Source organism: Chiloscyllium punctatum, chromosome 17 (assembly GCF_047496795.1).
Source record: "Chiloscyllium punctatum isolate Juve2018m chromosome 17, sChiPun1.3, whole genome shotgun sequence".
Taxonomy (NCBI): Eukaryota; Metazoa; Chordata; class Chondrichthyes; order Orectolobiformes; family Hemiscylliidae; genus Chiloscyllium; species Chiloscyllium punctatum.
This window is the reverse complement of record NC_092755.1, coordinates 79,541,714-79,567,214: the sequence shown is the minus strand read 5'-3', so window position 1 is coordinate 79,567,214 and position 25,501 is coordinate 79,541,714. Positions and strand designations below refer to the sequence as shown.

General features: G+C 46.9%; 1 protein-coding gene across 8 annotated transcripts in view; it reads right to left on the bottom strand.

Annotated features, from left to right (window-relative positions):
• adgrd1 (adhesion G protein-coupled receptor D1) overlaps positions 1–25,501 on the bottom strand; it is a 324,854-nt gene that overhangs the window by 263,013 nt on the left and 36,340 nt on the right. For all 8 annotated transcript variants that reach the window (XR_011962991.1, XR_011962990.1, XM_072587673.1 and 5 more), the window contains 4 exons: positions 25,400–25,459; positions 22,792–22,912; positions 19,988–20,095; positions 12,428–12,503 (listed from right to left, as the gene is read on the bottom strand). Coding sequence is in view for 6 of the 8 variants with exons in the window: in XM_072587673.1 (XP_072443774.1) it covers positions 12,428–12,503; positions 19,988–20,095; positions 22,792–22,912; positions 25,400–25,459 (365 nt within the window). In the remaining 2 variants the exon portion in view is untranslated. The remainder of the gene's footprint in view (positions 1–12,427; positions 12,504–19,987; positions 20,096–22,791; positions 22,913–25,399; positions 25,460–25,501) is intronic.

Sequence of the window (25,501 nt, the reverse complement as noted above, 5' to 3'; positions counted from 1 at the left end):
CACCTGATGTGTGTGGTAATTAAATGTTAATTACTCATGTGGGGTCATAATTGGGGCATGGGCAGACAACTCTCCCGTCTCCCACCTCCCATTCCCACTCCCCATCAAATGTGGAGGCCCCGGAAGGGGAAGGGGTCTCAGGGATTGGAAGACCAGCAACGGGCTCACCCCTGATGGAGTGCCACCCCTGCGTCAGGGGCCCACGTGCCTATTTTACCACCCATGGGTGTCCTACATAATTCCACTGCACTAAGAGTGACTGACAGAGGGGAAAACCCATGCCCACCCATTCAGAAATATCATGAGCGGCGCTATATAAATACACAGTTTTGTTTCCCTGTTGAAGAATCGTCATTTGTTGTAGAAACATCGAAGACAATCACTCGTTTAACTCCAACACAAGAAGCGATCAGGGGTGCAGTCAAAACCCACCCCACACATGGACAAACCTGAAGCCAAAGGCAACACCCATGAAAGAATGTTAAATTCTAACTTTTGTCGGCACAATGCTCCTGGGGCTCTTCACCATTCAGAATTTATAAAATACAGCATGTTCCCACAAAGAAAAGCAGGTGTGAATCAGTTAATGCAAGGTTTGGGGGGGGGGGGGGGGGGGGGGGGGGGTGACGGAGGGGTGTGTGGAAGGGAAGAGACATAGACACGAGATATTGGCCTTGAGATCCATTCAATCTTACAAATGAATGAGTTTTTCACAAAGTTCCAGTGTTGTCAAGATTCAAGCTGTCCACAGTTACAGAAACAGGATGCTCAACATTGGGACCCAGAATGCCGATGGAAACTGCAGGCTCCTTGGGTCTGCAGCCCTGAGTAGGTGACAATCCTCTCTCAGGAAGAGAGGCCTGAGGGAGGAGCTGACACCTGGATTTGCACCAGACTGAGGCAGTCAATGTCCTGAAGCAACACAGCATGCGGTGCATGGTCAATCCCGAAGACGACCAACAGCCCCTGGGTCTCCGACAAAGAGGGGGCTGGAGCTGGGGGAGGTGCCACACGATCGGATTTGTAGGCCGATAACTCAGACACCCGTCTGAAAGGTCACGATGTAATCATCTCTAACACACTATGAAATGTGTGTGAAAGCCAGGGCTGTTCCATGTATAAACAAATAGCCCTGCTGAGGGAATGGGCGTGGGTTCAAAATGGGATTGATCCAAACAGATGTTCTGATCTTCCTCCATTCCCCATTAGAAAGCGACAGGAACCTGGCCCTGGTCCCAGCAGAGAGGTACACACTCGTCCAACCAGATGTCTGCTCAAGCTCCAGAAAAGCGATAATAAATCTCATTTAGGATAAAGAGATGAGAGACCAGCCTGAGAGAGATGCATACACCTCCTTTGTGTTTTGTAAATGTATTCATGGGATGTGGGCGTCACTGGCTGGGCCCAGTATTTATCGCCTGTCCCTAGTTGCTCCTTGAGAAGGTGGGGGTGAGCTGCCTTCTTGAACCACTGCAGACCATGTGCTGTGGGTAGACCCACAATGCCCTGAGGGAGGGAATCAAAAGGATTTTGACCCAGTGACACTGAAGGAACGGTGAGATATTTCCAAGTCAGGGTGTGAGTAGCTCGGAGGGGAACATGCAGTGGGTGGTGTTCCCATGTATCTGCTGCCCTTGTCCTTCTAGATGGAAGTGGTCATGGGGTTGGAAGGTGCAAAGGATCATTGGTAACCCTCCGACAGTACAGCACTCCCTCAACACTGACCCTCTGACAATGCGGCACTCCCTCAGCACTGACCCTCTGACAGCGCAGCATTCTCTCAGCACTGACCCTCTGACAGCACGGCACTCCCTCAGCACTGACCCTCTGACAGCACGGCACTCCCTCAGCACTGACCCTCTGACAGCACGGCACTCCCTCAGCACTGACCCTCCGACAGTGCGGCACTCCCTCAGCACTGACCCTCCGACAGTGCGGCACTCCCTCAGCGCTGACCCTCCGACAGTGCGGCACTCCCTCAGCACTGACCCTCCGACAGCGCAGCACTCCCTCAGCGCTGACCCTCCGACAGTGCGGCACTCCCTCAGCGCTGACCCTCCGACAGTGCGGCACTCCCTCAGCACTGACCCTCTGACAGCGCAGCATTCCCTCAGCACTGACCCTCTGACAGCGCAGCATTCCCTCAGCACTGACCCTCTGACAGCACAGCACTCCCTCAGCACTGACCCTCTGACAGTGCGCCACTCACTCAGCACTGACCCTCCGACAGGGCGCCACTCACTCAGCACTGAGCTTTGACAATCTAACACAACCATTCTGCTCTCATCCATATGTAATTACCTATTTTTAAATTTAGCACAATTGTTTCTGACCCATGTTCCTCACTCACAGACTGAATGCTGCCATGTTGCAGTCACTGTTTTTAAGGGGATCTGTAAACCATAAGACCGTAAGATATAAGAGCAGAATTAGGCCATTCAGCCCATTAAGTCTGCTCCACCAGTCAATCATGGCTGATATATGTCTCAACCCCCATTCTCCTCCCTCCTCCCTGTAACCCTTGATCCCTTTACTAATCAAGAACCTATCTCTCTGAATGGCTTGGCCTCCACAGCCTTTAGCGGTAATGACTGCCACAGATTTACCACCCTCTGAAGATATTTCTCCTCATCTCAGTTCTAAAGGGTCTTCCCTTCACTCTGAGACTGTGCTCTCGGGTCCTCGTCTCTTCTGCAGGAAACATCATCTCCACGTCCATTCTATCCAGGCCTCTCAGTATTCCGTAAGCTTCAATCAGATCCCCCTCATCCTTCTAAACTCCATCGAGTACAGAGTCCTCAATTGCTCCGCATATGACAAACCCTTCATCCCAGGATCATTCTTGTGAACCTCCTCAGGACCCCCTCCAATACCAGCATATCCTTCCTTGGATACAGGGCCCAAAACTGCTCACAATGTTCCAAATGTGGTCTGACTAGAGCTTTATTCAGCCTCAGCAGGACATCCCTGCTCTTATATCCTAGCCCTCTTGAAATAAGTGCTAATATTGCATTCACCTTCCTGAATGCCAACTGAACCTGCCTGTTAACCTTAAGAGAATCCTGGACCAGGACTCCCAGGTGCCTTTGTGCTTCAGATTTCTGAAGCTTTTCCCATTTAGAAAATAGTCTACACTTCTACACTTCCTACCAAAGTGCATCACCTCACACTTTCCCACATTGTATTCCATCTGCCACTTTCTTGCCCACTCTCCCAGCCTGCCTGAGACCTTCTGCAGCCCCCCCACTTCCTCAACACTACCCATCCTCCACCGACCTTTGTGTCATCTGCAAACTTAGCAACAATTTCCTCAGTTCCTTTGGCCAGATCATTAATGTATAACGTGAATAGTTGTGGTCCCAACACTGGTCCCTGTGGAACTCCACAAGTCACCGGCTGCCATTCTGATAGAGACCCCTTTATCCCCTGTCTCTGCCTTCTGCCAGTCAGCTAATCCTCTGTCTATGCCAGTAACACCGTGGGCTGTTATCTCATTTCACAGGTTTTCATGCTGTACCTTGATTTCTATAAATGATTTGGGCGTGAACATAGGAGGTATAGTTAGTAAGTTGGCAGATGACACCAGAATTGGAGGTGGAGTGGACAATGAAGAGGGTTACCTCAGATTACAATGAGATCTTGATCAGATGGGCCAGTGGGCTGAGAAGTGGCAGATGGAGTTTAATTTAGATAAATGCGAGGGGCTGCATTTTGGAAAAGCAAATCCAGGCAGGACTTATACACTTAATGGTAAGGTCCTAGGGAGTGTTGCTGAACAAAGAGACCTTGGTTCATATCTCCTTGAAAGTGGAGTCACAGGTAGATAAGATAGTGAAGAAGGCGTTTGGTATGCTTTCCTTTATTGGTCAGAGTACTGAGTACAGGGGATGGGAAGTCGTGTTGCAGCTGTACAGGATATTGGTTAGGCCACTGTTGGAATATTGCGTGCAATTCTGGTCTCCTTCCTATCGGAAAGATGTTATGAAACTTGAAAGAGTTTAGAAAAGATTTACAAGGATGTTGTCAGGGTTGGAGGATGTGAGCTACAGGGAGAGGCTGAACAGGCTGGGGCTGTTTTCCCTGGAGCATCAGAGGCTGAGGGGTGACTTTATAGAGGTTTATAAAATTATGAAGGACATGGATACGATAAATAGACAAAGTCTCTTCCCTGGGGTGGGAGAGTCCAGAACTTGAGGGCATAGGTTTAGGGTGAGAGGGGAAAGATATAAGAGAGACCTAAGGGGCAACGTTTTCACACAGAGGGTGGTACGTGTATGGAATGAGCTGCCAGAGGAAGTGGTGGAGGCTGGTACAATTACAACATTTAAATGGCATCTGGATGGGTATATGAATAGGAGGGGTTCGGAGGGATATGGGCCAAGTGCTGGTAGGTGGGACTAGATTAGGTTGGGATATCTTGTTGGCGTGGACGGGTTGGACTGAAGGGTCTGTTTCTATGGCTCTCCAACCCAGCCTAGTGCTCCCCCACCTTCTCCAGGTCAGGATTGCTGACCAAACTAGTCCCTCTGAGAGACAGCACCAATCACTGCCCTCAAACCAATGTCCTCACAAGGATTAACCACTCTCCTTTCCTCCCGTCAGCCTGCATTCCTGTGCACTGAGGAATTCCCGGAGAAAGAACATCAGCGAAACCTTGACTTGTTCAACATGTTATTGCTCCCAAATGTTTCAGTGCACGAGATGGTGAGTTGCCACTTGAGGGACCTTCACTCAGACTGCTCCAGGACTGTTCCCACAGGCTTCACTCACTTTGACAGTGCTTCATTGCTTCAAAGGAATGTTCCTTTAATGTATCACCATGTCCCAGTGTGGTGTTAAACATTGACCTATGGATAATTATTAATGTCAAAATCACTTGTTCACCTTACTCCCATCACCCTAATTACACAAAGCTCAAAGACTGAGGCATTAAAAGTAACTCATTAGCCAACGGAGTGTCTATTAATACACTTCAAAACAACCACATTCACCAGCTGTACATCAATCGTAACAAACTCAATAAAATTATTCCTTAGACATGTGTCTGCTTATATTGCAAACTGAAATATCTCTGGGGAGAACCAAAGCACATCAGGCGTGTGTACAATTCCTGCAGAGACGATGGACCCAGATAACTATTAAAGACTTGTGTTCCTGAACTTGCCAAGCTGTTCCAGTACAGCTACAACACCGGCATCAGTCCAACATTGTGATATGGAGAATTGCCCAGTTATGTCCTGTCCACAAACAGCAGGACTAATTTAACCCAGTCAATTATCACCCCATCTGTCTACTCTCGATCATCAGTAAAGTGATGGAAGGTGTCATCTACAGTGCTATCAAGCAGCACCCTCTCAGGAATAACCTGCTCACTGACTCCCCCCAGGGTCACTCAGCTCCTGACCTCATTCCAGCCTTGGGTCAAACATGGACAAAGGAGCTGAATTCCTGAGGGGAGGGGAGAGGGACAGCCCTTGGCATCAAGGAGCCCGAGCAAAAACTGGAATCAATGGGTATCCACTGGTTAGAGTCATGCCTGACACATAGGAAGATGGTTGTAGTTGTTGGAGGTCAGTCATCTCAGCTCCAGGACATCTCTGCAGGAGTTCCTCAGGGGAGTGTCCTCAGGCCTAACCATCTTCAGCTGATTCATCAAGTAGGAATGTTCACCAACAATTGCACAATGTTCAGCACCATTCGCCACTCCTCAGAGACTGAAGCTGTCCATGTTCAAATGCAACAAGATCTGGACAATATCCAGGCCTGGGCTGACAAGTAACCTTCGCGCCACAGTTGAGCTGTGACCATCACTAACAAGAGACAATCGAATCACTGCCCCTTGATATTTGGTGGTGTTTAATCACTAAATTGTCCCCATCAACATCCTGGGGCTTATCATTGACCAGATAGTCAACGGGACCAGCCAAAAAACTTGTTGGTACAAAAGCAGGTCAGAGGCTGGGAATCCTGCAGTGGTTAACTCACCTCCTGCCTCCCCAAAGCCTGTCCATCATCTACAAGACAAAAATCAGGAGTGTGATGGAATACTCCCCACTTGGAACAACACTCAAGAAGCTTGACACCATCCAGGACAAAGCAATCCACTTGATTGGTATCACATCCACAAACACCAACTCCCACCACTATTGATGCTCAGCAGCAGCAGCGTATACTATCTGGAGTTTTTAGATTACTTACAGTGTGGAAACAGGCCCTTCGGCCCAACAAGTCTACATCGACCCGCCGAAGCGCAACCCACCCAGACCCATTCCCCTACATGTAACTCTTCACCTAACACTACGGGCTATTTAGCATGGCCAATTCACCTAACCTGCACATTTTTGGACTGTGGGAGGAAACCGGAGCACCCGGAGGAAACCCACGCAGACACGGGGAGAATGTGCAAACTCCACACAGTCAGTCGCCTGAGGCGGGAATTGAACCCGGGTCTCCGGCGCTGTGAGGCAGCAGTGCTAACCACTGTGCCACCGTGCCACCACAAGATGCACTGCAGAAATTCACCAAAGATCCTTAGACAGCACCTTCCAAACCCACAACCACTTCCATCTAGAAGGACAAGGGCAGCAGATACATGGGAACACCACCCCCTGCAAGTTCCCCTCCGATCCACCTACCATCCTGACTTGGAAATATATCGCCGTTCCTTCAGTGTCGCTGGGTCAGAATCCTGGAATTCCCTCCCTCTGGGCATTGTGGGTCTACCCACAGCACATGGACTGCAGCGGGTCAAGAAGGCAGCTCACCTCCCCCTTCTCAAGGGGTAACTAGGGACACGCAATAAATGCTGGGCCCAGCCAGTGACACCCACATCCAAATGAGTGAATAACAAAGCCGAGTCAGTGAAGAGAGATTTTTTTTGTTGTTGCATGATTGCGATTTGCTCACATTGTCTTTGTGCTAACTTCAAAATCTTGATAAAATCTTGTTTTACTGAATGTGCCATAGTGTAATCATCAAAACCTTTGCCACATTTCTGACCATTGGTCAAGGTTAAAGGTCATCCCTGCTTCATTCATTTCTTCATTGTCAGTCAGTCCCTGCATGTTCTGGCAAACTCTGGCAAATGTGCTTTGATGTTATAAAGAAGCACAGGAAGCCATTTGAAAAAAACTAGAGAGTCTGTCCAACTTCCCTACCCTTGCTCCTACAGTCACTTAAAGTCTTTCTCTGTCATGTATTTATCTAATTCCTATGTGAACATTCATTCATAACTCCCTCCACCTTTTCAAACAATGCTCCCCGGAATCAACAATTCACTGTTTACAAAAACACTCTCCCTTTTATCTTAAGCCTGTGTCTTCTGGTTCATGATCCTTGTGTCTGTTTCTGACTTTCCAGATGCTGAATCAAGTTTCACAAATTCCTGCTTGACCTTCTCCGCTGCTATCCCAGTAGCTTCTCTACAGTATCCTCCATCCCACATTGCTCCTGAATAAACACACATTAGCCCAGCTGGAGCCTCCAGGTTTCAGACTCCTGTCTGGGATTCTGCTCTTGATTTGTGAAGTCACAGTTAGCCCTTCACCATTGCTCAGGAATCACCTCCATCTGGATCAAAAACAACTTGTTTGAACATGCGACAACACACCTCACGGACTGGGGAGACTGGAATCCAGACCTCCTGGTCCAGAGATACCACAGATTAGGTGTTTCTCTTATGAACCTTGAAAGTGGAGTCACAGGTAGATAGGAGAGTGAAGAAGGGGTTTGCTATGCTTTCCTTTATTGGTCAGAGTATTGAGTACAGGAGTTGGGAGGTCATGTTGCTGTACAGAACATTGGTTAGGCCACTGTTGGAATATTGCGTGCAATTTTAGTATCCTTCCTATCGGAAAGATGTTGTGAAACTTGAAAGGGTTCAGAAAAGATTTACAAGGATGTTGCCAGGTTGGAGGATTTGAGCTACAGGGAGAGGCTGAACAGGCTGGGGCTGTTTTCCCTGGAGCGTCAGAGGCTGAGGGGTGACCTTATAGAGGTTTACAAAATTATGAGGGACATGGATAGGATAAATAGACAAAGTCTTTTCCTTGGGGTCAGGGAGTCCAGAACTAGAGGGCATAGGTTTAGACTGAGAGGGGAAAGATATAAAAGAGACCTAAGGGGCAACATTTTCACACAGAGGGTGGTACGGGTATGGAATGAGTTGCCAGAGGAAGTGGTGGAGGCTGATACAATTACAACATTTAAGAGGCATTTGGATGGGTATATGAATAGGACGGGTTTGGAGGGATATGGGCCGGGTGCTGGCAGGTGGGACTAGATTGGGTTGGGATATCTGGTCGGCATGGACGGGTTGGACCGAAGGGTCTGTTTCCATGCTGTACATCTCGATGACTCTAAGTGAGATGGAGCAGCTTATGCAGATATTCTCTGGAGTTTAGAAGAATGAGTGAGATCTAATGAAGGTGTCTAAGATGCTGAAGGGGTCTGACAAAGTAGACTTTGAGAGGATGTTTCCTCGTGTGCGGCAATCTAGAAAAGGACATCACTGTTTTAGAATAAGGGGCAGCTGATTTAAAACAGAGATCCAGAGGAATTACTTCTCAGGTTGAAGGGTAATGGGGAGGCTGAGATGAGATCAGCCATGATCGTATTGAATGATGGGGCAGACGAGAGGGGCTGAATGGCCTACTCCTGCTCCTACTTCTGATGTTCCATCACTGTGCGATGACAGCCCACAGCCTGCATTTATATAGCCACTTTAATGTCGGAAAAAATTCCAAGGTGCTTCAAAGGAATGATTCCTAGCGAAACACTGGGGACAGTGGGACAGGTGTTTGTTTAAACTGGCAAGTCTTAAGGAGCTTCGAAAGGAAGTGAGAGGTGAGGAGGGGATTGAGGGAATGCCAAAGCTCAGGGTCTAGACAGCTGAAGGCACAGCCGCAGGGTGAAGGGATTAACATCAGGCATGCTCACAAGGACAGAATGACAGCAGCTCACACAGCTCACAGACTTATGGAACTGACAGAGATCAGAGCGACAGGGAGAGTGAGGCCATCGGGGGATTAACAGACAGGGATGAGAATTATAAAACCAAATTGCGGCTTAGTCATGTCAGTCAGTGAGCAGAGGCTTGATGGGAAATAGGACTTGGCACAAGTTAGGGTCTCGGCTGCAGAGTTTTGGATGAAGTCAAGTTTCTGAAGGAAGGTGGGAGGCCACTTGAGACATCAGGAAATGATCCCACTGCCAGTTAATGAAGAACCTGATGGCGGGAATTCTTTAACTTTGATAAGTCACCTCCAAACAAACAGTGGGAACTGGGAAGAGAGGAGTTCAGACAGGTGACAGGTTGGAATGTGCTCTATTATTTACCTAGAATTCTACAGATAAAGGTAATTGGAAACATTTTGTTTAGACAAAGCAAGAATGGGGACATGAAATGTGCACATGTATTTCTAATGGAGAACAGGGGAGGGGAGTGTATATCCTGCAGCAATTCCAAGGATAGAGCTAATCCTGTCAAACACTCACTGTCAGCAACGCAAGGTAAAGACAATGGCCAACCTGAAGCAATGAAATTTAACTGAACTAGATAACACATTCAAAAAGGACAAATGTATTGCATTTATATAGTGCCTTTCACAAACACAGGACATTACAAAGTGAGGTGTGATCATAGCTGTGATGTAGGAAAGATGGCAACCAATCAACCTGCGCACAGGAAACTCCCACAGAATAGCAATGCAGTAAACAAACAGTTCACCTTTATTTAAAAACAATGTTTGATGAGGGATAAATATTGGGAAGATGCCTGCTCCTCCTTGGAACAATGCTGGGAAATTGTCTGGTTTTCCACTGAACCAGTGGGATGAGTGATGTCTCCTCAGGAAGATAGTACCTGTGACCACGAGGGGAATTCTCTCTGGAGACGGGCTTCGAGGTGAGAGTCTTGCTCCCTAAATCACACCCAGACTCATGGATGCCTGGGATTTCTCAAAGTGCTCTGGATAATTCTATCTCAAAGTAAACAACACATCCCCCCCCGCTCAGCTCCTTTGTCAGACAGTACAGCTGGCACCTTAACACAGTCTCAGAGACGTACAGCATGGAAACAGACCTTTCGGTCCAACCTGTCCATGCCGACCAGATATCCCAACCCAATCTAGTCCCACCTGCCAGCACCCGGCCCATATCCCTCCAAACCCTTCCTATTCATATACCCATTTAAATGCCTCTTAAATGTTGCAATTGTACCAGCCTCCACCACATCCTCTGGCAGCTCATTCCATACCTGTACCACCCCCTGTGTGAAAAAGTTGCCCCTTAGGTCTCTTTTTATCTCCCCCTCTCACCCTAAACTTATGCCCTCTAACTCTGGACTCCCCGACTCCACGGAAAAGACTTTATCTATTTATCCTATGATTTTGTAAACCTCTATAAGGTCACACCTCAGCCTCTGACACTCCAGGGAAAACAGCCCCAGCCTGTTCAGCTTCTCCCTATAGCTCAGATCCTCCAACCCTGGCAATATCCTTGTAAATCTTTTCTGAACCCTTTCAAGTTTCACAACTTCTTTCTGATAGGAAGGAGACCAGAATTGCATGCAATATTCCAACAGTGGCCTAACCAATGTCCTGTACAGTGGCAACATGACCTCCCAACTCCTGTACTCAATACTCTGACCAATAAAAGAAAGCATACCAAACGCCTTCTTCACTATCCTATCTACCTGTGACTCCACTTTCAAGGAGCTATGAAGCTGCACTCCAAGGTCTCTTTGTTCAGCAACACTCCCTAGGACCTTACTATTAAGTGTATAAGTCCTGCTAAGATTTGCTTTCCCAAAATGCAGCACCTCACATTTATCTGAATTAAACCCCATCTGCCACTTCTAAGCCCATTGGCCCATCTGATCAAGATCCTGCTGTAATCTGAGGTAACCTTCTTCTCTGTCCACTCCACCTCCAAATCTGCTATCATCTGCAAACACACTATGATTTGTGACCCACCAGGCCAGACTACACCTTTGAAGACATTTCCTTCAGCAGCGTTCTGCATTCCCACTTTGCAATTGCCCTTTCCCCTTGGATGGGCCAGTGTACGTCAAACATAGAAAACAGGAGCAGGAGGAGGCCATTCAGCCCTTCAAGCCTGCTCCCCCATTCAATGGGATCATGGCCGATCATCCAACTCAGTCCCCTGTTCCCACTTCCTCCCCCTACCCTTTGATCCCTTAGCCCTTAGATCTATATATAACAACTTCTTGAAAACATTCAATGTCTGGGCCTCAAACACATTCCGTGGCAGAGAATCCCACAGGCTCCCCCACTCTGTGTGAAGACATTTCTTCCCATCTCAGTCCGAAATGGCCAACCCTGTATCCTTAGACTGTGACCCCCTGGTTCTGGGCTCCCTGGTCATTAGGAACACCCTTCCTGTCCTGACTCTGTCCAGCCCTGGTGGAATTTCGTAGGCCGAAGGGCCTGTCCTGTGCTGTATGTTTCTATGTTCTATGTTCTATGGTCTATGTTCTATGGTCTATGTTCTATGGTCTATGTTCTATGGTCTATGTTCTATGGTCTATGTTCTATGGTCTATGTTCTATGGTCTATGTTCTATGTTCTATGGTCTATGGTCTATGGTCTATGGTCTATGGTCTATGGTCTATGTTCTATGGTCTATGTTCTATGGTCTATGTTCTATGGTCTATGTTCTATGGTCTATGTTCTATGTTCTATGGTCTATGTTCTATGGTCTAATTTTACTGGTTTCTTTGAGCTCACGCCTCATTTCTTCCAAACTCCAGTCCTATCGTCCTAACTGATCCCGTCGTTCTTCACAGGTCATTCCTGCCATCCCGGGAATCAGTCAGGGAAACCTTTGCTGACTTCCCTCCATCACCAGAACATCCTTCCTCAGATAAGGAGACCCCAAACTGCACACAGTACTCCAGGAGTGGTCTCACCAAGATCTCTGTATAACTGCAGCAAGACATCCCTGCTCCTGTACTCAAATCCTCTTGCTATGACCTGATGAAGGAGTGGCGCTCTGAAAGCAAATGCTTCCAAATAAACCTGTTGGACTATAACCTGGTGCTGTGTGATTTTTTTTTAACTTTAATCTTGCTGTGAAGGCCAACACACCCCTTGCCTTCCTCACCCTTTGCTGTACCTGTCTCCTTCCTCTCAGCACTGAACAACATGGTATACTGTAAACCAGGAGCCTAGCTATACGCTTGGCACCACTTCAGATTCTCCCAGCTGATCTCGACACAAAACTGAAAAAAGTCCCATTGTCAGAATTCCCCACCAACATTCTCTGTTCCGTGTGTGAAACAGAATTATCCTCCACAGAGTCATTATCAAATACTTGCCAGTACACTCTGTAACATGCGCACTGTTCCATTACCAGCTGGCAATAAACTATCAAGTTAGCCAGCAGCAGCACGCAACATTACACTTACTTGGTTTCCAGGGGGTCAATCTGCTTGTAGTATTGGTGCATAGTATGGTACAGTAAGCCGACAATGGTGGTCTGAGCTGCAGGTGGAGGGACAGGGGAGGGTAGAGAAAAGAAACAACAACATTAATAAGCGAAATGCCGTCATCTCTCACCTGGAGAATATATTTTCTCTTGAGACTGCTTGACCAGCAATTAATTTGCGTGTACAGCTCACACAGTTTCTCTAATGGGCTGACGTTATACCAACTACCCTGCTAGTGAGAGACCGTGGCATCAATGCCAATTCTGTAACATGGGGGTATCTATCACTCTTACATCTAATTGTGAAATTCCAACCAAAAGTAACTGTAGCTAAAAATAGGAATGCTCATTAAAAACCCATCAGTGTTAGAGGGTTTAAATGGGAAGGGCAGAATACATCAAACAGTGAAATGTAGCACAGGCTGGCAAATTACAAGCCACAGCGATGGAACAATAGGCTTCCTATGAGTAAAAGTTGCTTTCAGTGTTTTAATTTCCTGTTCCCCTCTGCATTGATTCAATCCTCACGCATGTTTAGTTACTAATTCAGTGCCATCTCTGAAAGCAGCTTAGATCCAGGTGTAAAATTCTACAAGTGCACTCACTATGCTTTTCGTAATCTGTCCAAGACACTGACAAGCTCTAGGATTTCCATCATATTACAGCGACACTCGCTCCCCTCACAAGGTCACCCCCTACCCCACAGTTAGTCAACTGAGACGCTGGGAGTTGAGTGTGTGGTGCTTGAAAAGGGCTTCCTTCCTACTGAAATGTCTATTCCCCTGCTCCTCGGATGCTGCCTGACCTGCTGTGCTTTTCCAGCACCACACTCTCGACTCTGATCTCCAGCATCTGCACTCCTCACTTTCTCCCAATTGAGATGTTGCCACAGTTGGCTCATGTCTCAGTGACAGGGGTAACACAGGGTGATGGAAATAATGATGGTAAATTCCTGAACCCAATCCCCTCTCACCTCCCACCAATCCAGTCAAACACCCAAACAAGGAGCCCCAATGGTTGTGATCATTTTTTTAAAAATTCACTCACAGGATGTGAGCATCCCTGGCAAGTCCAGCATTTATTACCCATCCCCAATTGCCCAGGGGGGCAGTTAAACATAAAAACATGAGAAATAGGAGTAGACCATATGGCCTGTCAAGCCTGCTCTCCCATTCAGTAGGATCATGGCTGATCTTTTCATGGACACAACTCCACTTACCCACCCTCTCACCGTACCCCTTAATTCCTTTAATGTTCAAAAATCTCTCTATCATTGCCTTAAATATGCTGGAGTCATGTGAACAAATGATTTTATTGTCACAAGTATTTTACAGTAAGAATTCCACTAAGCTTATCACGCTGATATCGCTTCCACCAATTCCGATGTCAGCTCCTGTGCTCACCCAACAAAGTAAGGAAGGGCTCACCCTCCTCCACGCTGGGCACCCACCCTCTTCTGCCCTGGGCACCCACCCTCCTCCACGCTGGGCACCCACCCTCCTCTGCCCTGGGCACCCACCCTCCTCTGCCCTGGGCACCCACCCTCCTCTGCCCTGGGTGCCCACCCTTCGCCACGCTATGCTCTTACTGCCACCACTACCATCTAAGATTAGGACAGGTGGTGAGTAGAGAGGCAAAAACAAACTCAAGAGAGAAAAAAAAATAAAAAAAGAAAAGCAGTTGGAGGGGAGCTATATGCCAGGCCAGGTAAGGACAGCAGATTTCCTTCCCTAAAAGACCATTGTTAAAAATCACACAACGCCAGCTTATAGTCCAACAGGTTTATTTGGAAATACTAGCTAGTGCTTCTAAATAAACCTGTTGGACTATAACCTGGTGTTGTGCGATTTTTTACATTTCAACTCCCCCTCTCACTCTGCCAGGGATATGGAGGTCCTGGGCCTCCTTCACCACCGCTCCCTCACCACCCGACGCCTGGAGGAAGAACGCCTCATCTTCCTCCCAGGGCATCAATGTGGACTTCACCAGTTTCCTCATTTCCCCTCCCCCCCCCCCCAAGCTTATCCCAGTTCCAACATTCCACCTCAGCACCATCCCCATGACCTGTCCCACCTGTCAATCCTCCTTCCCACCTATCCACTCCACCTTCCCCTCTGACCTATCAACTTTACCCCCATCTCCATCCACCTATTGCACTTCCAGCTGCCTTCCTCCCAGCCCCACCTCCCTCCCATTTATCTCTCCACTCCGAGGCTCCCAGACTCATTCCTGATGAAGGGCTCCAGCCTGAAACATCGATTCTCTTGCTCCTCGGATGCTGCCTGACCTGCTGTGTTTTTCCAGCACCACACTCTTGACTCTGATCTCCAGCAACTGCAGTCCTCACTTTCACCTAATTGATTTTTAACTTTGTCCACCCCATTCCAATACCGGCAGCTCCACATCACAGCTAAAAGACATTAGAGAGAACCACATGGGGTTTTACCAATAATCAACAATGGAATCGTGGTCATCATTAGACTCTTAATTCCAGATTCTTCACTGAATTCAAATTCCACCATCCGCCGTGGCAGGATCCAAACCCAGGTCCCCAGAACATTAGCTGTGTTTTCAGAATACTGTTCTAGTGATCAAATTCTCCATTACTGTCTCCCATGGTAAGAGTGTGGACCAACTTGGTTTGTGAGGACATGTATTCAGAAAAGAGTGGTCAGAGGGAGACCACAGGCTAAATAGTGATTGGCTAAAGTTGACACCACAAGATTCAGAATCTACAACCCTGGGCTCCCAGGTCAATCTGATGACAAAATTATTTCCAGAAATAGTTGACAAACTAGGACCGTTCCTGATGAAACCCGAAACGTCGATTTTCCTGCTCCTCGGATGCTGCCTGACCTGCTGTGCTTTTCCAGCACCACTCTAATCTAAACTAGGACCATTGATGACAGACACACATTTGGCTAATTTGAGCAGAGGTGAGTAATTAAAGATTGAAAAGTAAGTCCACATCATGCAAAGGCTGGTTAAATTCACTACTAGATCATTTCAAGTCTTTGAAAGGTTAGGCATTTGGGAAAAAGGTCTCAGATATTCATCCTTCTTCTTGGAATGCAGCAAATTCTCTCCCACATCTTACAGCTCCAACATCGCAGTTTCCCTCTGCAACTCTCGTATTTTCTTTTCCCTGACGCTGGGCTATCTCACATTCCTGCTTCAACATTCCTCATCAAGGTTTGAGGACTCACAAGAAACTCCACTGAGCTCTCTCCAGCACAGAGGACAGGGACGCCAACCATTGAGTGCTGAATGCAGAGCTCAGCAGAACTTGTCGATGGTAAAAGGAGTCTTTTGAAATTAGTCTGTTCGTGCTATAGCTAATGTGTTACACACATCATTAAAACAACCATTCTTTATTGAATGAGAGCTAATTACTGACTTCCCAATAATTATAACCACAGACACCTGTTTTCAGAATCATCCAGACTACATTCAGATTCTATTTATTTCAACCTGTTAAATTAGGAGGTAATTCAAGATGTTGAGCTCTGACTATATTTTAAACAATGGAAAAATGCAAGACAAAAATAGGGGATTGGGGAAAGAGATTTGACATTCTTAATACACATTATTAAAAACATAAATATTTCCATTTGAATTGGAGTAGGTCATACACCATTCCAAACTTGTTCCACATTTTAATCTGAGATTGAATTTCATTCGCTCAGTTTGGTTCAGTAGTTCCCCTCAGCCTTCACTGATGCTAGCTTTCTGAGGGAGACCATTCCAGGGTCTGCCTGCCCTTTGTGTGAAGACGTGCTCCCTTAATGTTATCGCTGAACAAAGTGGCTTTAACTTTAAGCCCAACCCTTGTTCTGGGCCCCCCTCCGCAGCCCACTCCAAAGCACGTTCATCTCAGGAAAGATCTCCTGGCATTGTTCCCTCGGCTGATCCCAGGGGGTGGAGGGACTGCCTCATGAGGAGCAGTTGAGTTGCTTGGGCCTTTAATCATTGGAGCTTAGCAGATTGAGAGGTGAGCTTATTGAAACAGTCAAGATTATTCGGAGACCTGAGAGGGTCGATGTGGAGAGGTTGTTTCCTGTTGTGGGATAGTCTAGGACCAGCCGGCATCATCTCAGAATAAAGGGTTGCACAATTGAGACAGAGATGAGGAGGAATGCGTGGGGAGGGGATGTGATTGATGGTGCCATCCTGCTGGAGGTGGGGAAATGGGCAGAGGATGATCCTATGATTTGGAGACTGGGAGGGGTGGAACATGAGGGCAACAGGAACCCTGTCATTGTTCTGGGAGGGAAAGGAAGGGGTGAGGGTAGTGGCATGGGAGATGGGTCAGATACAGCTGAGGGCCCTGTTAACAATGCGGTGTAGAGAGTGTTGGAATCCTTGGTTAAGGAGGATGGAAGGTGTGTTGGCATTCAGGGAGCTGGTGCAGGCTTGCTGGAACTGAACATTTCTGAGATTCTGTAAGGGAACACTATTGTCCCTCATAAATGTGCCAGATTCGCCCCATGTGCCAATTCTAGCTCCCAAGGCAACATCCTTTGGCATGGCATGGTCTTGGTGAACCAGAAACCACACAAATGTAACAGATTAACTCCCCATTCATCTTACGTTTGGAAGTTGGATCTTGCTATGCACTGGCCTGGTTAATTTCACAACAACAACTGGGAAGGAATTTGCTGGATCAGACAGGGAGGAGGGGTGCCCTTTGGAAGGAGGGTCAGGAATCAGAGGGGACAGATTGAAGATAATTGGAAAAACAGCCCAATGTAATTGGGTGGGTGGGGCAGAGGGAACATGTTAAAATAAATACATCTGGAATGAATTCCACCTGATTTAATCTGATAGCGTCTGTAAACCATTAACTATAAACGCTTGAGGTACTCCATGTGTGTTCACAGTGACGGGCAATAAAACAAAGGGAACCCCCTCCCCCCACACACCCCTTCCCCCCACCCCGTCTATGGGGGGGGGGGGACCCAGGCAGGGAGACTGAAGCATCAATCACACACCACAGCAGATAAACGCCATGAGATCACAGACAGTCTCTCTTGGACTTGGCGAATATTTTCAAACAAACCAGATTCACACAGGAGATGGGGGAGCTCAACAAACGCGCAGAGTGTGGAGGCACTGGTGGTGTTCTCCACAGAGAGGAGAAGGCCAGGGTCTTTACTGAGACTGAGTAAGGAGAAACATTTTCAATGGGCAGGAAGATTGGAAAACCACAGTTTGAAGATTAAAGACAAGGAAGCTGAGAGGCAAGGGAATTTCCTTCAGGCAGCGAGTTGTTGTATATTGGGATATGTTGTCTGTATTCTCATAGAGAATAAACATTATCGGGGCGATGAAGAGTGAGTAACTCTTCCAAGGAGCAGTGATGGGCCGAATGGCCTCTATCTGCGCCGAAAGATCTGATTATGTAAAAAGGTGACCCTCTTCAAAAATGATTCACCAAATCAGTCTTTCAGGATGTTTCCAGGACGTGACAAAGGTTCTAAAGGATGTTTCAAAGATAACACTGGAAAGGCCTTGTCTTTTCTCTGATGACTCACAGAGACACGAGAAATGTTAGGTTTCATTTCCAATTTCACTGTCAATTTCCAAACGTTGCAAATTACTGACTGGTGCCGTTCAAAGACTGGGATTAATTTTAATCCAGCAATTCCTACAAATGTCACTCCTGTGAATTTACAACCTGTTCCTGACAGCTGGAACTCAGTCTCAGGAGAAAACATACATAAATTTACCCTTTCATCAAATTTTAAAAGCCCAAGAAAAATTCAGTCCCAATTCAGTTGATAGTGATATTATTGACTAGGAATTCTAGGGATTTGGGGGGAGTTGAGGGGAAGGGATAGAGGAAGGTGAAACAAGCATGGGTTAAGTGGGCTGGTAATGGAGCAGCAGACCAGGCTGATTGTAACTCTCGTGTTTGGTGCCAATATCATCACTCCACTGCCTGCCTGACACAGACAATCACTGGAGGTGAACAAGTGGCTCATTGACAAGGTGAGCTCACAGAGAGGACTTTTCCACCTCCAGGTTCAGAAGGAAGGAGGCAGAAAGGCAACCCTGGGACAATGGAAAACCCCAAAACATTCCCTGTGGGATCGGAAATGACTTTGCTTGGTCCTCAACTCCCAGTGAGAGAGTCACACTGTTGTGCTGGATGGGTCATTAATTGTTACTCATTCCATGGAGGGTTTTCAGAACACCCCCACACTTCTGTTTGAAAGTGAAGAATTCAAATGATTGTTTTTTTTTCAATTCATTCAGGGGATGAAGACTGTTGTTGGCTAGTCCAGCATTTATTGCCCATCCCTAATTGCCCAGAGGGCGGTTAAGGTTCAACTACATTGCTGTGTGTCTGGAGTCACATGTAGGCCAGACCAGGTAACGTGGCAGTTTCCTTCCCTAAAGGACATTCGTGACCCAGGTGTTTTTTTTCTGACAATTGACAATGGATTCATGGCCATCATTAGACTCTGGAAATTAGAATTCCAGATATTTATTGAATTCTAATTCCACCATTTGCAGCAGGGAGATTTGAACCTGGGTCACCAGAATATCAGTTGTGTTTCTGGATTACTGGTCCAGTGATTAATCCCATTGCCTCCCCGGATAATGGCAGAGAGATCACTTGACGTACAAGAGAGACTCGACAACCATTGACATGAATTTTCAGGACACCTATCTGGAGAGCTCCACCCCCTGCTCCCAGCCTGTCATAGCTGAAACCATCTGGGGAAAAGGATTAAGAACAAGAAATGTCAGCAGCCTCATTTACACAAATTGTCACAACTGTAACATACCAAATCCCATTCTGTAATAAGACAGCTGAAGGTATCTCGACACACAAACTAAACTGGACTCGCCATATTAACGTTGCGGCTACAAGAGTAGGTCAGAAGCTGGGAATACTGCAGCAAGTAACTCCCCTCCTGACTCCCCAAAGCCTGTCCACCATCTACAAGGCACAAGTCAGGAGTGTGATGGAATACTCCCCACTTGCCTGGATGGGGACAGCTCCAACAACACTCAGGAAGCTCAACACTATCCAGGACAAAGCAACCGGCTTGATTGACACCACATCCACTCCCTCCACCACTGACGCTCAGTAGCAGCAGTGTGTACCATTTACAAGATGCACTGCAGAAATTCACCAAAGACCCTCAGACAGCACCTTCTAAACACACGACCACTTCCATCTAGAAGGACAAGGGTAGCAGATACATGGGAATACCACCCTCTGCAAGTTCTCCTCCAAGCCCCTCGCCATCCCAACTTGGAAATATATCGCCGTTCCTTCAGTGTCACTGGGTCAGAATCCTGGAATTCCCATCCCTCAGGGCATTGTGGGTCTACCCACAGCACATGGACTGCAGCGGGTCAAGAAGGCAGCTCACCCCCACCTTCTCAAGGGGCAACTAGGGACATGTCAATAAATTCTGGGCCCAGCCCAGTAACACCCAGGTCCCATGAGGGAATGAAAGAAACTTGACAGAAAAACTGTCAAGTATTAGTTTATTAACGACACATTTCGATAAAAGCTGCTTACTTTTCCTGTGGAAAGCCTCTCCTGGGACCAAAATGAAGCTCATTCCTCGCGCTGGGAACCGATAACTGGTCAGACTTGCGCCATCTGGAACTTTAACTAAGGAGTAATCTATAACCAGAAAGAAATCAATTAGTTAGACATTATTCTCCACTTCCAGTATGTGCAATAAACTCCACCCAATTCAGTCTGACGGTGTCTGTGTGACCATAACCGCCCAGGACACGCTGTACATCTCTATGGCTCTATGACACAGTTTGACAGAGTCTGTGCTAACGTCGGTCTCTGGGAATAAACGCCAAGTCCCCCACCCTAGGGGGGCTCCTAGGCAGGGAAATTGAACCAGGGAAGGGAGAGTTCAGTGAGTGTACAGAACTTGAAGAAATCGCTAGTATTCTCCCTGGAGTGGAGAAAGATAAGGAAAGCTTTAATCCAAGGTGTCCACAATCACTGAGGTGTACTGATGGAGGAACCGCTGGCAAATCGAAAGACCAAGGAATGAAGGAGGAGATGGGGGTGACGTGTTTCTTTCACACACTGAGTTGCTGAGTTCGGGAGGGGCTGCCTGAAAAGGACGACAGTGGAGGAATGGATTGCTTGTAGAGGAACTTTCAAAAGGGAATTGGATAAATATTTACAAAACATAGAAAAGTAGCAAACTGAGGAGGCCATTCAGCTCCAGGAGCCTGCTCTGCCAGTCAGTATGGTCATGGCTGACCCCATCACCTGTTCCTGCTTCTCCCCAAATCCTTTGATCCCTTGCGCTCTAAGTGCTAAATTCAATCACTTCTCAGAATCATGTATAATCATTTGGTCCTGCCTTCCTCCTGTGGTAGGGAATCCTACAGGCTCCCCACTCTCTGGGTGAAGACATTTCTCATCAGCTCAGTTCTAAACAGATTACTCCGTCTCCTTACACTGTGACCCCTGGTTCTGCACTCCCTGGTCATTGGGATTGCCCTTCCTGCATCTCCCCCCCCACCGTCTAGCCTAGTTAGGGTTTTATAGGCTTCTATGAGATTCCCCTCATTCTTCTAAACACCAGTGGATATAATCCGAAGCAATCCTGTCTCTTTTCACACATCAGTCCTGCCATCCCTGGTTAACCTTTGTTACACTCCACACTGCACATAATACACCAAATGTGGTCTCAGCAAGATATTCCTGTTCCTGCACTCAAACCCTCTCACTATGAAGGCCAAAGTACCATTTGCCTTCATCGCTGCCTACTGCGCCTACAAAGCTCACCTTCAGCAACTGATATACAAAGATACCCATGATCTTACTGCACTTTCTCAATTTACAGAATCATAGAATTTTACAGCACAGAAGGAGCCCTTTGTATCTGAAAGAGCCACCCAGCTACTCCCCACTGCCCAGCCCTATCCCCATAGACCTCGAAATAGATCACTTTCAGATAAAGCTCCAGCTCTCTTCTGAACCCCCCCCCCCCCCCCTCCACCGTGGCATCCACCTCCCGCACTCCCCCCCCCGAGGCAGCACATTCCAAATCCGTACAACCCTCAGAGTCAAGATGTTTCTCCTCATCTCACTAAACTCACAGCCAGTCAGGTCATTTCAACCAGAAACATGACAGAGCTGTGTAGGGAACACCATAATTGGAAATCTTGTCGATCCTCTCAGCTCAATGTCAATCCTCTAATGGGATTTCTCCTTCGCTGTGCTCCCTCTCATGTTTCCTGCCTCCATGCAGACCTCCCCAGTCCGTGTGACCACACACACACACACCATGCACAGACCCTCCGTGCAGCTGTGCTGTTACACTATTATTCCCACTACACTCAGCTGAGAACTGATCCCCAAATACTTCAAAGGCAAATGACCAAACCATTACTGTTTGTGGGATCTCACGGTGTTGAAACTGATCGCTATAATTTCCCTTCAATAGTGAATGAGTACCTTAGTAGTCAAATTTGGGTATAATTTCATTTGTAATTTTAAAGATAGGTTTGAATTTTCATCAGCTGCTGTTTGAATGTTTGCTCATAACAAAACAACACAATATGACGACAATATCATCTCCAAGTAAATTCACATTTTCCAGGTGTCAGGTGGTAAATCTTAAATTAAACTGAGACCAAGAGGGAAAGGGCTGGTAACACAGACTCAGTCAGAGGTTACTGTTATATGATGCTGCATCAGTTCCATATTAACACAAAGAAGGGGATAATGTTCTGAGAGGTCTGAACAGGATCTGACTCAGGACTGAAGAGGGAAAGGACCATCTAAGCTGTTGGAAGTCTGGATCAGAACGCACTAAGAACACTCAGTGAATCACCTGCAGAGACCGAACTAATGAATTCATGTTTAAATCAGGGATTCTCAACCAGAATGGAACACAGCAACATTTAAAAAGGAACAGAACAACAGAATTAAATAAAAGCACAAAGAAACGAACAATAAAAGAAAAATCTTGCAAGTGCTAGAAATCTGAAACAAAAATAGAAAGCGCTGGAAAAACTCAGTAGGTCTGATATCTGTTGTACAGAGAGAAACAGAGTTTACAACAACTCATTCGGGGTGTGTGTGCGTCTGAAGGTGTGTGGATGTGTTGTGAGTGTCTGTCTGTCTCTGTATGTGTGCGTCCATATGTGTGCCTACATGTGTGTTTGCTCATGACAATGTGTGGCCATGTTTCTCTGTGTATGTGTGCCCGTAGATTATGTCCAGGGTCAGTATTTGTGCAGGTCAATGAAGCTCTTTGTGTTTCTTTGCCCCTACCCTTTGACCAGGGTGGGTGGTGGACAGAATCGAGCTGGGCAGAAACAGAGTGGACAGACACATACCTGCGACATCGGACCTTCCCTCAATGTTGACAGCTGAGCTGGGGCTTCCCTCCAGGCTGCTGGCCACTCTAATCATGACTTTGTCGACCGTGTCAATCAAACCACTGACCACAGTCACTGACTGGGGACAAAACACATAACATCCCATACAACCTCGCTCTTACAGACACTGCATAAACATACAGACTAAAACCGGAAGAGCACAAGAAAGATGGTAAATGATATAAACAATGCTGTGTAATTCATACAAACAGAGTAAAATCCAATGGAGTACAGTGCAGGACCTCAACTGAGTGTGTGTGTGTTAGTGGAGCCTCATTCAAGAGGTTCAGTTCCAAAGCCTGGAACTTGAGAATCAAGACAGACACTGCAGTACAGGGAGGCCTGAGGGAGTGCTGCACTGTCAGAGGCACTGTCTCCATCACAGACACGTCTTCCCATCAAGGTGCCATCTGCTCTCTCAGAGAGTTGTAAAGGATGCCACAGCATGACTGAAAAAGAAATATACATGTATCCTGACAGTGCTAGCTGTGGGATCTCCCTGTGTAGTATTTGTCCCCTTTGCAGAACTTTAACAGTATGTAACTGTGAAGTATTTTCAGACACTTGGAGGTTATGACAAAATGCTGGAGTATTAGTGGTTTTCTCTACGTCTGGGACTTACCAGAATTTTTTTTTCAAAAGCTGCAGCTTTTCTTCAGTAAATTCCATTTCAACCTCAAAGCCAAAATACAAACCCAATCCTGGGTGTTTTATGCCAACACAACTATCTCTGTAAGTCCTTCCTTCGAACAGATGACAAGATGTAAAACTGTACAGCACAGAACAGGCCCTTTGGCCCATCATGACCATGCAAACCATGATACCATTCTCAACTAAACTCATCTGCTTCTCTCCCCTTCTCCCTCTCCCTCCCTCTCTCTCTCTCTCTCTCTCTCTCTCTCCCTGGGATCTTTAACACTCTATTTCCTGCTTATTCATGTTTCTGTCTAATTGTTTCTTAAACATTGTTATCCTCCCTGCTTCCACCATCTCCCCTGGCAGCGCCTTCCAGGCACCTAACACCCCCATGTCAAAAACTTGCCTTGCACATCTTCCTTAAACATTTCCCCTCTCACATTAAACCTGTCCCTTCTAGTATTTGGTATTTCCACCCAACCATCCACCCAATCCATGCCTCTCATATAGACTTCTATCAGGTCACTCCCTCAGCCTCCAATGGTCTACTGAAAATGATCAGTTTGTCCAACCTCTCGTTGTAGCTAATACACTCCAACCCAGGCAATATCCTGGGAAGTTTTATCTGCACCCTCTCCAAACCCTCCATGTCTTTCCTATGGTGTGGCACCAGAATTACACACCACATTCTAAATGTGACTCCAGGAAAGTTTTATACAGCTACAACATGTTATACTCAATGTTATACCCAATGCCTATCATTATAAACGTGCCAATTAAGAGCAATGCAGCACTGAAGAGCTCATGTAGCACAGTGGTAGTGTCTGTACCTCTGAGCCAGGGGGCCCATGTTCATGACCCAGCTGCTACAGAGTTGTGTAGTAACATGCTTGAGCAGGATGATTAGGGAAATAACCAAAAGAACCTTACTGCAAAGTAAGGTTGAACGAGAGATGCAAGAGACTGATGGGAGTGGTCACGTGGGAGAAAGGGAATGATGGCTAACAGTGTATGTGGAGGCAAACTCAGGCTACACTGTACAAGGCAGACCCCAGCTGGAATACTATCAACAGTCTTGGACCCTAATCCAGGGAAAGATCCATAGAAAGTGAGGACTTCCTGATGAAGGGCTTATGCTGAAACGTCGATTCTCCTGCTCCTCGGATGCTGCCTGACCTGCTGCGCTTTTCCAGCACCACTCTTTTCCACTCCAAGGAAAGATAGTCTGGCACTGGGAAGTTGTCCTGAGAAGGCTGGTCCCAGGGAGGGAGGGAATTCCTTGTGAGCAGACGTTGAGTCGGTTGGGCTAGCAGTCATTGAGTTTTAAAGAATGAGAGGAAACTTTGATTGAATGAGTCCGAGGGAACTTAAAAGGGCCGGTGCGGAAAGGCTGTTTCCCCTTGTGGGAGAGTCTAGAATCAGACAGTATGGTGTCAGAATAAGGGGACACCTATTTCAGACAGAGGTGAGAAGGAATGTCTTCTCTCTGAGGGGAGTGAGTCTGTGGAATTCTTTACCACTGAAGGCTGTCGAGGCTGGGGCAGTAAGTTTATTCAAAGGTGAGAGAGATATTTGATTTAATCAGGAAGGGGAGACTCAAGGGTTCGGTGGGGGGGGTGGAAAAGGAAGGAAAGTGGAATTGAGGATTATCAGATCAGTCACAATCTCATTGAGTGACGGAGAAGATTTGATGGGCCAAATGGCTTATTTCTGCTCCAGCCTGTCATACTGTTCTGGATTCAGCGGGGGGCTCTCCCTGGAGCTAATGTGTATCTATCATGCCATTTCTGTCATGGTTGTTCATGGGATCTTCCTGTGCACAAATTGGTTGCTATTTCTCCTCAATTGTGATATGCTAATGAAATACTCTGAAGAGAAAGTCATGATTACCTACTTCAGGATGAGCACAGGGCAAGTAAACACGTCTCACCTCTGCTGTTCCACTCCAACTGGGCAACGCCAGAACTTCACTGACTGTCTGCAGAAAGTTCTAGAGAAACAACAAACAAATGCAGTTAGTGATTGGCCCTGG